This window comes from Myotis yumanensis, unplaced genomic scaffold (assembly GCF_028538775.1).
Source record: "Myotis yumanensis isolate MYYU_CA2020_CCGP unplaced genomic scaffold, mMyoYum1.0.hap1 SCAF_24, whole genome shotgun sequence".
In the NCBI taxonomy this organism is placed as follows: Eukaryota; Metazoa; Chordata; class Mammalia; order Chiroptera; family Vespertilionidae; genus Myotis; species Myotis yumanensis.
The window spans coordinates 1,178,386-1,194,334 of NW_027223775.1; the positions used below are offsets into that span (position 1 = coordinate 1,178,386).

The 15,949-nt window shown below is 45.9% G+C and overlaps 1 protein-coding gene across 1 annotated transcript; it reads right to left on the minus strand.

Annotated features, from left to right (window-relative positions):
* Positions 1 to 14,263: 14,263 nt before the first annotated feature.
* Positions 14,264 to 15,016, minus strand: LOC139000626 (cyclin-Q-like). Its single transcript, XM_070402767.1, has one exon. The coding sequence runs from the start codon at positions 15,014 to 15,016 to the stop codon at positions 14,264 to 14,266; it is 753 nt and encodes a 250-aa protein (XP_070258868.1).
* Positions 15,017 to 15,949: the final 933 nt, after the last annotated feature.

The following is a 15,949-nucleotide window of genomic DNA, read 5'->3' on the forward strand; positions in this document are numbered from 1 at the left end:
GAACGCCTTATGTTGGGCAAAGATGTGTGACCCATGCTAAAGCCTTTCCTCTTTGAAAGCAAGGATACAACTTCGGACAGACCCCGGTCCATTTTGAGAGGTGTGGACAGCACCCTCTCCTTAATGGTTTCCCCACCTTGGTAGGAAGGTAATGGGACTTAGAGGGGAAGGAAGCCACCTGCGATGCCCAGAGAAGACCTCTGACAGAGCATGGAACCCTCGACTCCCCACAGGTCTCTGGGTAACGAGAATCCCGTGGAGCTTGGCCTAGAGGTTAGTTCATGCCGGCTGTCCACAAGCCAGTGAACCATGACAATCAGGGTTGCTAACTTCTGGGTCCATTTATGTGGGTTCTGGTTTAGGGTGATGGCAACTTGAAAACTTCACCTGTCTTCTGTGCTGACAAGGGTAGGTGTCTGAGAAAATTGCAATGTCAGTGACTACCCAAGTCAAAAGTATTGAGAACCTACGAATTGGGAGCTAACATCAGGCCCCTGTCCTCCTGAAGTGTACACAGCCCCTGTCCCCTGACAAAGTATAACATGTCCTTTTTCTTTCCATTATTTTCAAGGCAGTTATTTTTTTTAAATCTTTACTGTTGAAAGTATTGCATACGTCTGTTTCCGTCCCCCCATCGACCCTTCAGCAGGCCACCCCAGCTCCCTTCCCCAGGCCATGACCACCCCCATTGTCTGCTTCTGTGTGTAATGCATACATTCACACAAGGTCTTTGGTTGGTTATCTCTCAGCCATCATCCTTTCACCCTCCCCTACCTTCCCTGTGAGTTTCCACAGTCTGTCCATGCTTCCATGTCTCTGCCTCCATTTTTTAAAATCAATTTATTTTGTTCATGAGTTTCCAAATAAGAGTGAGATCATGTGATACTTGTGTAGCTCTGGCTGGCTTATTGCCTTAGCATAATGCTCTATAGGTTCACCCATGCTTATCAAATGAAAGAGCTCTTCCTTTTTTTCTGCTGAGTAGTATTCCATTGTGTAAATGTACAGCAGTTTGTTTTTCTTATGCACTCACCTGCTGATAGGCACTTAGGTGCTTTCCAAATCTTAGCAATTGTAAATTGTGCTGCTATGAATATAGGGGGACATAAATTCTTTCTGATGTGTGTTTTGGGTTTCATCAAATAAATGGCTAGAAGTGAGATGGCAGGGTCATATGGGAGTTCCGTTTCCAATTTTTTTATGGACACCCCATTTTGTTTTTCATTATGGCTGCACCAGTCTGCTTTCCCATCATCAGTGTGCTAGGGTGCCCTTTCCTTCACAAGCTTGCCAGCACTTGTCATTTATTGATGGTACCCATTCTGACAGGAGTGAGGTGATTCCTCATTGTCCTTTTAATTTCCTCAATGTCCTTTTGGTTTCTGGTATGTTGAAGGTGCTGTGTACATGTTGACCCTCATCCTCTACCTTCATATTTAGGGTTTAGCTAATGATTAGATTTGGCTCATAATTTTTGTTGAGTTCAAAGGTCCATTTATTTGACTTATGAAGAATAATTGATGGCCATTCTCTTTTTTGCTACTTTCTAAGCACAACAAACTGTAGTTTGTGTAGACATTATTCCTCAATATCTTCTTTCAACAGATATTTACACATGTGCCTTCTCAGTGCTGATTAATGGTTCTGAATAAGACAATACCCCTATTTTATTGAGCAATGAGTGTGTGGTCAAGATAACACATACTCTAGGAAAAGAATGCAAGTACTATTATGCACAGGAATGGTGAGAAGGAAAATAAGGGTTGTAATGTAGGCGGAATTAGTTGGGCACTAGAAAACACTTTTATTCATAAAAAGTCAAGGGAACCAAGGGGTATTAGCTAAATCTTAAATGTTGGGAATGAGGCAGAGGTGCATAGATCTCTAGGAAATATTTTAGACCCAGAAGATGTGAATGGCTCTTATGGCTGTCACTCTGTGTCAGGGCCCCTGTGTGGCTGAAATCTTATTTGGATTTGTTTACAAAAGTATTACCAAATTTCCTTACTAAAGTTGTTTATGTGGATCAGTTACTATCCCATGAGTTACGTTTACACAGCCAATTTGACTTTGGGACATCAGGGAATTTAAGCACTTAATGACACTGAAAATACTATATTTTAAAATGTTATATTCATGGACCCATTTAAGTAAAAATAGCTGAGTGATGTAAACATATTATAGATTAGGTAAAGATTCTATTTCATAATAGAAAAGATGAAATCATTTAAAACTGTAAGCAAAGACATGCAATTCAAACTGCGAATTTTTACTTTTAACATTTTAACCGGAGATATAATAAAAATAATACAGACTATATGTAAAATAACCAATCACTCTGAACAGATGATTCAATATTTTATTTCCAAGCTAGAACACACTTGTAGACCACCTGGGCACACTTTAAAATAAATAAAAGCTGACAACACAAAAATGAAGTAAGAAAAAGCAATGCATGTAATCTCTCATCATATGGGAGACATGTAAAACTTTGCTTATTTCAAAAGGGCATTTGAATAACTTTTAATAATCAACATATTTGGCCCACACTTTTTCCTCCACCTTAGTGGTTTCCTGAGACCCCACCCCATCTAACTGGCAGCTCCAGAAAAGCTGTTTGTAGCAGCTTTTCCATATGCATGGCCTGGCCTGGCCTGGCTCAGGCTTCAGACTTCTCTAACACCTATCAAACAAGCAGCAGCTGGCATCAGAAAAAAACTGTTAAAAACAACCCAAGATCCAGCACTAGCAGCAGTCTGCATTGCTACATGCTGGGTCTCTCCTGGGCATTTCCAAGCCCAATACAAATAGCAGCCATCTCCAGACAGCCCCCTAGCTCCTGCCGGGTGTCCCTAGGCAGTGGCTGACTTTGCCCCTCCTGGGAGGCCCCAGCGACAGTGCACCTTCTGGACAGCTTCAAAACCTACCAGGTTACAGCTCTACACACCCACAAGCGACACACTCCAGGGCCAGACTCAGTGAGCTTGAAAGCCCCACTGAAGCAAGCCCTGCTCTATAGGAGGGTCTCATGCACAGCACCTCTCCCGCTGTGGTTCAGCTGGTCCTCACAGCAAATTGGCTTGCAGGTCAGTTCCACCCAGGGATGCCAACAGCAATCAAGGCTCAACTACAGCAAGACTGAACACACAGCCCACACAGGTACACCTGGAAGTCCTAGCTCAGGTGACTGGGCAGGCTGAGCCACTACGCCCTATAGAACAGCAATGACACAAGGACACTCTACCTAGTCAGGAGACACAGAAAATCTACCTAGTACATAGAAAAAAACCAGGGAAGCACCCAAGATGCAGAGACAAAGGAATGATATGCCAGCAAGCCAACTACTGCATACAGAGTTCAAGACAATGGTTATAAGTTTGCTCATAGATCTTAATGAGCGCTTCAAGGATGTATTGAAACAATAGTCTTAGTGAGAACACCAAAGACTTTAAAGAACCAGAAAGAAACTGGAAAGGTGTTGCTGCATTTGTGTTGTAGGTAGCAGGGAACTGTAATAGTATTGGGCAAAGACCTCACAAGAGGCTGTGGAAGCAGCATCTCCTGCATTTGAGCCTGCTTGGAAAGAGGCAGGGCTACAGAAGAAGAAACACCAGGCCTTAGAAGGCCTTGGGATGTTGTTCCCTTCTTTCAGGGTGTTTTTGGGAGGAGGAGGGAAGAATGACAGATTTCTGATGAGAAGTCTTATAATTTGGCCAGAAAATAGGGAACTTGTATACTACAGGAGTGCAGGGGCCTGACATGAGCTCTCAACTCCCTTGGCTTGGGTGCTCACTCACATAGACATGCCATGGTCAGTCAGAAGACAGCTGACCTCTTCAAGATGGAGGCACTGCTCAACAGAAGCCATGGCCCGGTCCTGTGAGTGTGAATGTTTACATATGTGTGTGGGGAGGAGGGCGGGGGTTCCCTCAGACCACCTACACCCTCTCCAAACCGGGACCACTGGCTCCTAATTGCTCACCTGCCTGCCTGTCTGGTCACCCCTAACTCCCCCCCACACCCTGTCAGCCTGTTCGACACTCACTGCCTCTGCGTGCTGGCCTAATCACTCCTAAATGCCCCACCTGCTGGCCTGGTCACCACTAACTGCCCCTCTGCTAAACTAGTCGCCCTTCACTGCACCCGCTGGCCTAATCACCCCCAAAACCTCCTGCCAGCCTGGTTGTCCCAACTGCACCCGTCCTTGCCACACTGGTCACTTCTAACTGTCCTGCTGCTGGACTGGTCGCCTCTTATTGCCCCAACCCCGGCTGGCCTGGTCGCCCCCAACTGCTCCTCTGCTGTGCTGGTTGGCCCCTACTGTCCCCCTTGTCTGCCTGGCCGTCCCACACCCTGCCTCCCACCAGCGTATTCTCCCACACAACTTGCTGTTCACTTGTTTGGTGGTCCCTCGCTAACCCCCTACCAGTCTGGTCATAGGCAGCCATCTGGAGATGATGTGAAGATTAATTTGCATATTAGCTCTTCATTATATAGGAGCATGACATTGTGATCTGAGAAGGTGCTTGATATGACTTCCACCTTGTTACATTTGAAGAGAGTTTGCTTGTGTCCCAAGTGGTCTATGTCTGAAAAGGTCCTGTGTACATTTAAGTAGAATGTATATTCTGTAGCTTTGGGGTGACATGTTCTGAAGATGTCGATTAAGTCTGTCTGAACTAGTGAGGTGCTTAGGATTGTTGTCTCTTTCCTGATTTGTTTTTTTTTTGACTAGAGGATTTATCCAGTGTTGTCAATGAGGTATTAAGGTCCCCTACTATGATTTTATTGTTGTGGGTCTCTCCCTTGATATATTCCAGTTGTTTTTTGTTTTTTAAAAAAATATATTTTATTGATTTTTTACAGAGAGGACGGGAGAGAGACAGAGAGTAGAAACATCGATGAGAGAGAAACATCGATTAGCTGCCTCCTGCACACCTGCCACTGGGTTTGTGCCCGCAACCACTGCACATGCCCTTGACAGGAATCGAACCTGGGACTCTTCAGTCCACAGGCCGACGCTCTATCCACTGAGCCAAACCAGTTACGGCTGTTTTTTGTTTTTAGTATTCAGTGCTTCTGCAATGGATGCATATGTTTACCAGAGTTTTATTCCCTTGTAATCTTGACCCCTTTAGTTATATGATGTGGCCTTCTTTTCTCTTTTGATGGCCTCCACTTTGAGGTTTATTTTTTCTGATATAAGTTTTGTTCGCCCAGGTTTTTTTTTTCATTTTCCTGTTCCTAAAGACATTTTTTCCAGCTGTCCACTTTCAGTCTGTATGAGTCCCTTGTACTGAGGTGGGTCTCTTCTAGACAGCATATATATGGGTCATGTTTTCTTCGCATTTCAGGCACTGTATGTCTTTTGAATGGAGCATTCAGTCCATTTATGTTTAAGATAATTTTTGATAAGTACTTGTTTTAGCCATTTTTGTTCTTTCTCCTTATGGTCTTTCTTACCCTTCTATTTCTTCTTTTTATGACAGACCCTTTAACATTTCTTGCGTTAAGCTCTTCTTATTAATAAACTCCCTCAGCCTTTTTGTTTGTTTGTTTGCTTTGTCTGTGAAGCTCCTGAAATCCCCTCCAATGTTAAATCATAACCTGGCTGGATAGAGAAATCTTGGAGTCAGTTCCCTCTTTTGCACTAATTTGTATACTTCCTCCCGTTCACTTGTAGCTCCATGTGTTTCTGTTGAGAAATCATTTGATAATCTAATGGTGATCCTTTTCAGGTAACTCTCTGACTCTATCTTGCAGCCTTAAGATTCTGTTTGTGCTGTTACCATTTGCCATTGTAATTACAATGTGTATTCATCGTGTTTGAGAATCTCTGTGCTTATGTGAGTTTTGCTACCCCAGGTCAGGGAAGTTTTCTGTCATTGATTCTTCTAATAGGTTTCCTAATCCTTGTTCCTCTTCTTGTTCTCCTGACAAACCTATTCTACAAAAATTACTTTCATTCATGATGTAGCAAAGCTCCCTTAGGCTCTCCTCCTGGTTTCTAATTTTTCCCCAATTGCTATTCAGATTGTGTTGTTCCCTGGGTGTCTCTGCCCTATCTTCTAAAGCACCAATTTGGGAGACAGAGGGACTCCTGAGGGCAGCGTGCTTCCTCTCAGTTCCACAAGGGGGCCTTCAACTGAAGGGTGCCTGAGGATTCACAATGCTCCCCAGGGCCTTTGCACCAGGAAGGACAGGGCAGGAGGAATGGGCCAGGAGTCTTTAAGCTTCATCTCAGTGCAGGAAAGTGGTGATACCCAGGACACAAGGGCACAGGCGGTTCAGAGGGCAGCTTTGGGGCTGGAGCAGGAGGACTTCATGCAGGTCGGGGAGGCTGAGACCCTGGAGGTGAGGTTGGACACAGGCCAGGAAGTTTGGCTAGATCTTGAGTTGGGGGCAGGGGAGGACTGGGTGGCTGCAAGAGCAGTGTGTGCAGGGAGAGGAGACTGAGTGAAGCAGGGAACCCAGAGTGAGGAGCAAGGGGAAGACAAGGAGGGCCTGGGTGAGGAATTGCAGGCAGAGGCTCACTTTGTCCTGTGGACAGAGGGCCTTCTGCAGGTGGTGCCATGGCAGGCCACGTGGGCGGGGGAGGGGGTTTTCCCTGATCTGCAGGTGGGGAGGCAGGAGGAGGTGGTGAGTGAAGAGCTGAGGCTGGAGGCACAAGTGACTGGGGATCTGCAAGGAGTGACCACCAGCAGGAGGGGTGGATGGAGGAGCAATTAATTGCAGGGGAACAGTTTGTCCTGCAGTTGGAGGGGGTGGGCACCATGGAGGCAGTGGAACAGGTGAGAGAGTTGGAGCCTCAGTCAGAGGCCAAATCAAAGCCAAAAGAAGAGAAACCAGTGCAGCAGGAGCAGGCCCAGTCAGGGCCCAGGGCCAAGTTAACCAGCTCCCCTCTCGAGGTGCTCCAGGCCGTTCAATTGGAGATGGAGCTCATGAACGAGGAAGCCAGCAGGGCCTTCTCTCGGCTCAGGTGCAGGACTCGGCGGAGGCTCAAGCCCTATTTCGAACTGAGAAGCCTCAATATCCAGTGCATCCTTGGATTCTGGCTCACAGCTGTATCCTTGAGGATAGAAGAGCAGGATCACAAGGAGCATGGGACAGTGCAGGAGAACAGTGTAAGCGCGGTTGGTTCCCATAGAAAAGAACATAGAGGACAAGCTCAGGGCACTGTGCCCCAGTCTGGCCCAGGGTCCTGGAGACACCCTCTGTCTTATACAGGCACCAAAAAAGCGGTATCTGGGGTTCAGGGGCAGAGCTCCAACACAGAGGCACACATACACCAAGGGCGGATGCCCACAGACTGGGCTGTGTTGCCCGGGCCCTTCTGGGACTAACTAACACTGCCCTACAGGCCGTCTGTATGTCCAAGTCCTCAGTCAGAAGCAGGAATGTGTGATGTGTAGTCTGTCAAGCCCTCAGCACAAAACAATCTGGTGGGCATCAGGGTCTGTCAGGAAACAGAGTGGTGCTGTGCCCCTTTCTGCCTTTCATGGAGAATGAGTGGCCTTAAGGGAAGGAGAGGCCAGGTCAGGCTGTACTTTCTAGCTGGTCCATGCCTAGGTCCCAGCGTGCAGGCTCCTTGACCCAAAGAACTTTTTCAACCACCCAGAGTTGTCGGCCATGATCAGTGTCCAAGATGAAAACATGCTCGGCCACATGATCGATTTGAAGGTCAGGCCTCCTGCTCCACAGAGTGGTTGAGGGCAGGTGGAGAAATGGCCTGTCACTGAAAACAGCTACAGGCGGGAGCCCTGGGCTGCTGCAATTTCATCTCCGTGGGTTCACTTTCCTTCTGCAGGTGAGGGAAGTCAGGCATCCCTGGGGTTGCAACACCATGAGCCTGTACTTCCGCAGCAACACCTACTTCCACAACCATGTGATTGTGAAGGAGTATCTCATCACCCTCTCAGGTAAGAGGAGGCTCCCTGCATGGGCTGCAGCTGGTGGTGGGCAGGGTGGGAAGGCGCTGTGCCCAGCTTCACATACCCCTCTTCTGAAGGATACAGGCTGTCCCGTGCCACTCCCATTAAGTGGTACCAGCATTTTGAAGGAGAAGCCTACAGCCACGGGCACCAGGACAGCAGCCCCAGCTTCTTCTACTGGTCCTCTGACCACATGGTGGCAGAATCTGGAAGGATTGCTGAGGTGGGATGTCCCTGGCCATGCCAGAATACAGCCACCTATGTCCGACTGCTGCTTGGGTTTCTATTCGGGTCCCTGTGCTCTCCTGACCCAGGTCTGTTTGCCCTACCAGATCATCAGCAAGGACCTGTGGCTCCATCCCCTGAAGTACTATGAGAGGACCATGGCCCCCAGTGAGCGGACAGGACAGGTGAGGAGGTGGTGCCTGGGCTCTCCCCCACGGTGCTGCCAGGTTCCTGGGCCATTCCTTTTCGCTCACAGGGACACCTGGATGCTGGGAGGGATAGAGCCTGTGACACCAGGTCCTCATGGTGTGGGCGTGAGACAGGAACCACCAGCACAACAAGGGCAGTGCAATTCCAGTTCAGGCAGAAGGGGTTTAGGTAGGGGGAGGGAGTGTGAATGTCCACTGTCACTCAGAATCAAAATAGATTCCTTGAGCCACTCCTCTGAACTCTCCCTCTAGGCCACCCAAGCACCTTCAGGCCTTGCCAACTGCCCCTCAACAGGGGCTGGCATGACATGTTCTTCCTATACTCCTTTCCACAGGTGTCTGCCAATCTTCCTCATGCTGAGGCATAGGCTGCTGTGCTGCCATGCCAAGTTGTTCTATAGCTGCCCACCTCATCTCCTATTTCCCTAAGGTCTCCTCTTTCTCCTGGGGCCAGTGGTATAGGCCTGCTCCTTATCAGTATCTTAGGGTGCAAAGTGTGGGCCACAGTGCTGGAGGAATCCTTTTTTTTCAGCCTTGTCAGAGGTTCTTCAATCCTTTTATCCATTTAGGTTTTCAAGGAGAATACCTAATTTGTTTCCCCTCCCTAACTGGAAAACAGGGCAGCATGCCATGACGAAGTAACACACTGCCTCATTTTGTATGCAGTTCACTTCATAGACTTTATGCACTTATGGTCATAGACACCCTGGCACTGCAGGATCCCGGGTTTCATTCCAGGTCAAGGGCATGTTCCTGGCTTGTAGTTAACCAATGGATGTTCCTTCTCTCTCTCTCTCTCTCTCTCTCTCTCTCTCTCTCTCTCTCTCTCTCTCTCTCTCTCTCTCTCCCTCTCTCTCTCTCTCCCCGTCCCTCCCACCTCCTTCCTTCCCTCCCTTCATCCCTCCCTCCCACCTCCCCTTCCATGCTTTCTGTTGAAAATGGTCAACAGTGGGAAAAGGTCCTCTAAAGTGGATTAGCAACAACAAAACACACAGATACATCATGCCCCTTAAATATAATAAAACCAACATTGAGAATATTCTCCAGGTGCCTAAAAGTGACTGAAAATCCCAATGCACCAATGTCTAAGGGTAGAAGAGATTGAGAGGCTGCAGGGCCACAACACAGGTAAAGATTTTGTAGGGGGCTTGAAAGAGGCTGGTGACCCAGCTTCCTGCCTGAGGAGGTCCTGATGGTACAGAGCCCCAGTTTTAGTTTTCAGAGTGGTGGTGTTGACATTAGTAAGGGAGATCTGCTCACTGCTTCTGCTATAACAAAGAGGCCCCCAGCTTTCCCCTACCCGTCTCCTATTCCTTTGCTCCTTGCCCATCCCTCCTGCAGGCATGATGGTCATGTTTCATATTCAACCTGCAAGGCCCCTCCCTGCCCCAGACTGAGGCCTTAGTTGGATAGCATTACCACTGCCATGGAGGCCGGAGAGGCTCCTTCCCCCACTGCTGTGCTCGCCAGGTGAGAGCTTGGTTTTTCACTGAGTGGTGCTCCCTCTGTGGGAGCACACTGACTACCAGGGGGAAGCTCCTGCATTGAGTGTCTGCCCTCTTGTGGTCATCGTGTTTCATAGTGACTGGTCATTCCACTGTCCTGTCAATTTGCATATTACCCTTTTATTGTATAGGATTAAGAGTCTCTGTGAGAATTTTTCAAAACTTAGAGAAATTGAAATATCTCTAAGAGGTTAAATTTTATGTGACATGTGGCATGTAAAATTCTAAATTCCAGTACTCTTTATAAAGGAGGGCGCCAGAAACTAGTCCAGAGAGAATTCTGAAGATGTGACAGATGCTGCCAAAGAAATGAATGAAAAAGTAAGTCTTTTGCCCTAACCAGTTTGGTTCAGTGGGTAGAGCATCAGCCTGCAGACTGAAAGGTCCCTGGGTCAATTCTGGTCAAGGACTTGTACCTTGGTTGCAGGCACACCCGCAGTTGGGTGGTGGGCAGGAGGCAGCCGATCGATGTTTCTAACTAGCTATCACTCTCCCATCCTCTCTTTAAAAAAAAAAAATCAATAAAATATATTTTTTAAAAAAGTAAGTCTTTTAATATAATTCTGGCACTGTGGTTCAAGTAATAGTATTTGCAGGTTTGCTTCTTCTTGTTTTTAAACTTTGATAATGCCATATGAGCCTTGTTTATTTAGCCATCATTATTATTATTATTATTTTTTTTACAAACCTGCTGGACTATGGGGTTGCAAGGATGTTGAAATGTCCGTTTTTGTGTCGCAAAATAGTACATTAACCTAAGTTACTTTAGTATATGAATACAAATGGAATCGGGCTTAAAGCCTTCAAAGCACTTCCTAACTTAGAACAGCCTGCCCACCCCTGACATATAGTGAGAGCAGAAATCAGGTCACTGTTGGTAAGAAGCTAATGCAATTGATGCAAACATTTCCATAGCATAAAAAAAGGTCTTGAAAATATGGTATGCATAGTCCCTTTACCCTCAAGTTGGTATACCTTTTCAAAAAAGTATTTGTATTGATTTCATAGAGCAAGGGAGAGGGAGAGAGAAACAAAAACATGAATGATGAGAGAGAATCATTGATCGGCTGCATCTCCCTGTCCCCCACTGGTGATTGAGCAAGTACTTGGGCTTGTTCTTTGACCAGGAATGGGACCGGGACCTCCAGGCTCACAACCGGATGGTCAACCACACAGAGTCACAGCAGGTGGGCTGTGTATTTACTTCTTGAAGACAGGAACTGATGTGAGTTAGGAGATTGGGTGTGCCATAATTAATTGACCTTTCCTTCCCTAACTTTTCTCTGGTTAATTATTTTTGAATCGTGCAACAAGACTGATTTTTGTAAAATGTATATATCCTGATTTATATTAAAGTAGTGGATAAGAGTTCCTTTTATTGGGTCTTGAATGTACTAGTGAAGGAAATAGTATTATTTCTCTGTAATCTTAAAGTCTAGCCAATGTAAGTGTGTCCCATATCCTTCAAAGGTGTCTGTGCTCGTTGCACAAGTATTCCTTAATATTACCGTGAAAGTCACACCATTCGGGCCTCTTTTGGGGTACATATTTTCTTTGGTTCTGTTATATTTTCATATATTTCCAATATCTCATACCATTATTTTAAGCCACGTTCTTTTGGATTTATTTAGAATCACTCTCCTGGGACAAGGTAACATATGCAGATTTCTACATCAATAACTAAGTTTGTGCTTTGTCTACACTTTTGATTTATGTTTAAGTTAATTTGTGTGTATACTCATGATGTCATATATTAAGTTGTTGATCTTCAATGACTTTTAGTACATAACTCACTTATGTCCCTGTCCTTTATTTGGAGAGCCTGTTTTATGGTACATTGATGGGGGTCAGTACATATTGACCCTTTTCCTTTACCCTTATCTTTTAGGGTTTGTGGACAGCCAAGAGTTGGATTAGTCTCATGATTTTTCTTGAGTTCAGAAGTCCATTTATTTGATTTATGAAGACTAGTTGATGTTGTTTCCCTAGTTTCTAACCAGAAGAAAATGTAGTTTCTGTAGATATTATTGCTAGGTGTCTTCTTTCAAGTAATGTTTTGTAGCCTACACCATGATTCTTATTGGGCACTTATTTTCTATGGTCAAAATAACAAGCATGCAAGGAAATGTAAATAAGTACAATCATGCACAAAATGATAAGAGGAAAAATATAGGAGGTAATTATTTTTAGAAGTTGTATTGGCAGGAGATAGTGTTTTTATTCATAAAATTAAGGGGATCAAGGGATGTTTGCTGAATCTCAGATGTGCGGAAGGAGGCCAGGGTGTGGAAAGTACATTAAAGACTCAATCTGTGGAAAACATTTTGGACTAGAAAGCTCAAGTGATTCCTTAAGTGGCAACTGTGTCTAGTGGCTGTTTGGTTTGTGTCGCTGCCCATCAGTGCCAAACATCTTGGTGGAATGTGTGACTGCAGATTTGTTAAGAGAAATAGGTCCAGACATCCAAAGAGTTTTGTGTGGAGGAATTACAATGACCTGAGCTATGTTTACACATGCCATGTTGATTTAGCTAAAAGATCAACCATCATGAAGTTATTGGGAGATTGGGGAATTTAGGTATGTATGTTAATCAAATTACTATATTTAGAAGGTATAATTCTAGGAACACATTTTTTAAAAATACTTTATTGTTTAGAGGATTACATATAGTATTACATATGTCTCCTTTTCCCCATTGTGCACCTGCACCCCAGCACATGCCCTCCCCCTCCTCCCCAGTGTCTATGTCCATGGCTATGCTGATATGCCTGCATATAAATCCTTTGGTTGATCTCTTACCCCCTAGTCCTTCCTTCCCTCTGAGGTTTGACAGTCAATCCCATGCTTTTCTGTCTCTGGATCTATTTTTGTTGAATAGTTTATGTTGTTCAATGTGTTCCACAATTGAGTGAGATCATGTGGTATTTATCTTTCTCCAGCTGGTTTTGCTTAGCAAAATGCTCTACATGTCCTTCCATGCTTTTGGGAATGGTAAAAGTTCTTTATTTTTTACAGCCGTGTATTTTTCCTATGTGGGTATGTGCCACAGATTTTAATCCATTTATCTGCTGATGGTCACTTAGGTTTTTTCCAAATATTAGCTATTGTATATTGTGCTGCTGTAAATATGTGGGTGCACATGCCCTTTCCGATGGGTGTTTGTCATTTCTTGAGATATGTTCCTAGTAGTGGGATTACAGTTAAAATGGGAGCTACGTTTTTTAAAGTTTTTGAGGAAACTCCATAGTGTTCTGCATAGTTGCTATACCATAATGCATTCCCACCAGTCATGCAAGAGGCTTCCTTTGACACCCCATCCTCTCCAGCTCTTGTTGTTTGTTGAATTGTTGATGATAGCCATTCTGACCAGTGTGAGATGGTATCTCATTGTCCTTTTGATTTGCATGTCTGGGATGATTACTGGTTTTGAGCATGTTTTCATGTGTCTCTTGGCTTTCTGTATGTCCACTTTCAAAAAGTGTCTTAGTCCTATGCCCATTTTTTTTTATTGGAATGTTGATCTTCCTTTTGTTTAATTGGATGAGTTCAGTATAAATTTTGGAGAATAGGTCCTTATCGGATATAACATAGGCACATATCTTCTCCCTGGCAGGGGACTTCCTTGTTTTGTTGTTGTTGTTATATCTGTTGGCTTCTTCTTCTCTGCAGAAGCTTTTTGATTTGACGTAGTACCATTTGTTTATTTTCTCCTCAGTTTTCATTGCCCTAGGAGCTGTTTCAGTAAAGATATTGCAGGGACATATGCCTGATATTTTGCTGCCTATGTATTCTCCTAAGATTTTCATGGTTACCCACTCACCGTTAAGTCCTTTATTCATTTCCAGTTTATATTTGTGTATGGTGTAAGTTGGTGGTCTAGATTAATTTTTTTGCATGTATCTGTGCTATTTATCCAACACCAATTATTATTATATGTTTATTTTGGCTTTGTAATATCTCTCATTAAGCAAACTAAAATTTCCTCCATGTTAAATCATTCATACTTTCTCTAAATCTGGCCTTTAAAAAAATCCCGTGGGGTACAGTCCCATCCGTTCTTTGATTTTCCTTCCGCTGATCCCAAAGCTCCGCTGCAGTCTGCGTCCTTTCAAAGCACAAAAGCAGACCAGGACACCTCAGAGCCGCCCGCAGCAAGGTCCTGCCCGCAGGAGGTGCAGCTCCCATCGCCCTCTGGACCATGGCTGCCGGGTCAGTCAAAGCCTGAGAATCAACGTGGCAGCATGTCATCGCCTTCAGAGGCCCATCTCCAGCAGCACAAAACCAGTCCTCGCAGCCAGCGCTCTGGGGACCTGCCCTCACGGCGATGTGGTGGCGCCTTCTGCTGGCAGATGAGCGTCCCAGGCATCTCTTTGGACAGGCCTGGGCCAGGGCCTTAGGGCATCTCTGTATCCATGGTATAAATCCCACTGAGATCAGACACAATGTCATCAATGATTGGCTTGGACAGGTCGTCACTAAACACCTGCCACCAAGGCTTCTCGGCCTCGGCTTCGGCGGGCACCTCGACCCCATAGACCTGCAGGGGCAGGTGGAGCACCGCCAGCGCTATGTGCTGAGCCTGGAACCAGAGGCACAGCCCCCCGCGGTAGCTGTCCCGCAGCAGGGCCCAGGCAGTGACGGAGATGGGGGTCCGTTGCCAGCTGTAAGGAGTCAGCCAGTTCTTGAGAGAAATCAGGTAGTGGAGCAGGTACCTGTGTGGGTGCTCAAAGGAGACTTGGAAGCGCAGTACCCGCAGCACAAGGAGCTCGCACTGCGCAATGCTGTCCCGGATCACCCAGAACCCGGAGTCCAGCTCCAAGGGCTCGCTGCCCGGGTGGAAGTACCTGTTGGACACGTTGATGATGTCACGGGTTCGCAGGGGCTGTTCTTCCACTTTGCCAGCCAAGTAAAGGGCAGACATGGCGACCAAGTAGGGGTCATAGGCGTCCACGTTGATCTCGCAGAAGAACTTGTGGTAAATGGCACAGGCGGTGGCGACGGGAATGGACTGCATCCCTAGCTTGACACCTGCCTCCATGATGAAGCTTGTCACACGGAAGTGCACCCTCGCCTGGGGTGCGGGCAACCCCTTGGCGCCGGGCGCCGTGTCCTCCTCTTTGCAGCTGTCCAGGGGAAGGTCCTCCATGGGGATCAGCCTGGAGGCCCCAGACCTTGGTGGCTGGAAGGGCAGGAGTCCTCAGGGCGTGGCCGGCGCCAGCTGGGTCCTAGAGCCCTGTGCAGCAGCCCTGCCCCGCCCCGCCCCACCCAGCCCAGCACCAACCCGCCCCACCTGCCTCGCCCCGCCTGGGCTTGACCACCGCCCTGGTTCCAACACCAATTATTGAAGAGACTGTATGACTCCATTCTATGCTTTTGCCTCCTTTGTCAAATATTAATTGGGCGTTATGGTTAGGGTCGACTTCTATGTTCTCTGTTCTGTCCCATTGGGCTATATGTCTGTTTTAGTGCCAGTAACAGGCAGTTTTGAGAATGGTCGCTTGGTAATATAGCTTGATATCTGATGTTGTGATCCCTCCAACTTTGCTCTTCTTTGTCCAGATTGCTGGAACTATTTGGGGCTATTTTTTTTTTTTTTCATTCCATAGGCATTTTTTGAATCTTTGTCCTAGGTTTTGGGCTATGCCATTGATATTTTAATGGGGAATACATTAACACTGTAGATTGCTTTGGGTGGTATGAACATTTTAATGATGTTGCTTATACCAATCCATGAATATGCTATGTTCTTCTATTTGCTTTAGTCTTCCTCTATCACTTTTTCAATTTCCTGTAGTTTCCCATGAACAGGTCTTTTACCTCCTTAGTTAAGTTTATTCCCAGGTATCTTAATTCTTTGTTGCACTGGTAAATGGGATTTTTTTTTTTTACTTTTAGTTTCTCTTTCTGTGAGTTCATTATTGGTGTATCAAAAAGCCATAGAATTCTGGGTGTTAATTTTGTACCCTGCTACATTGCCAAATTCATTCATTAAATCTCCTAGTTTTTTTGATGGAGTCTTTAGGAGTTTTTGTGGACAGTACCATGCCATCTGCGAATAATGACAGTTTAACTTCTTCTT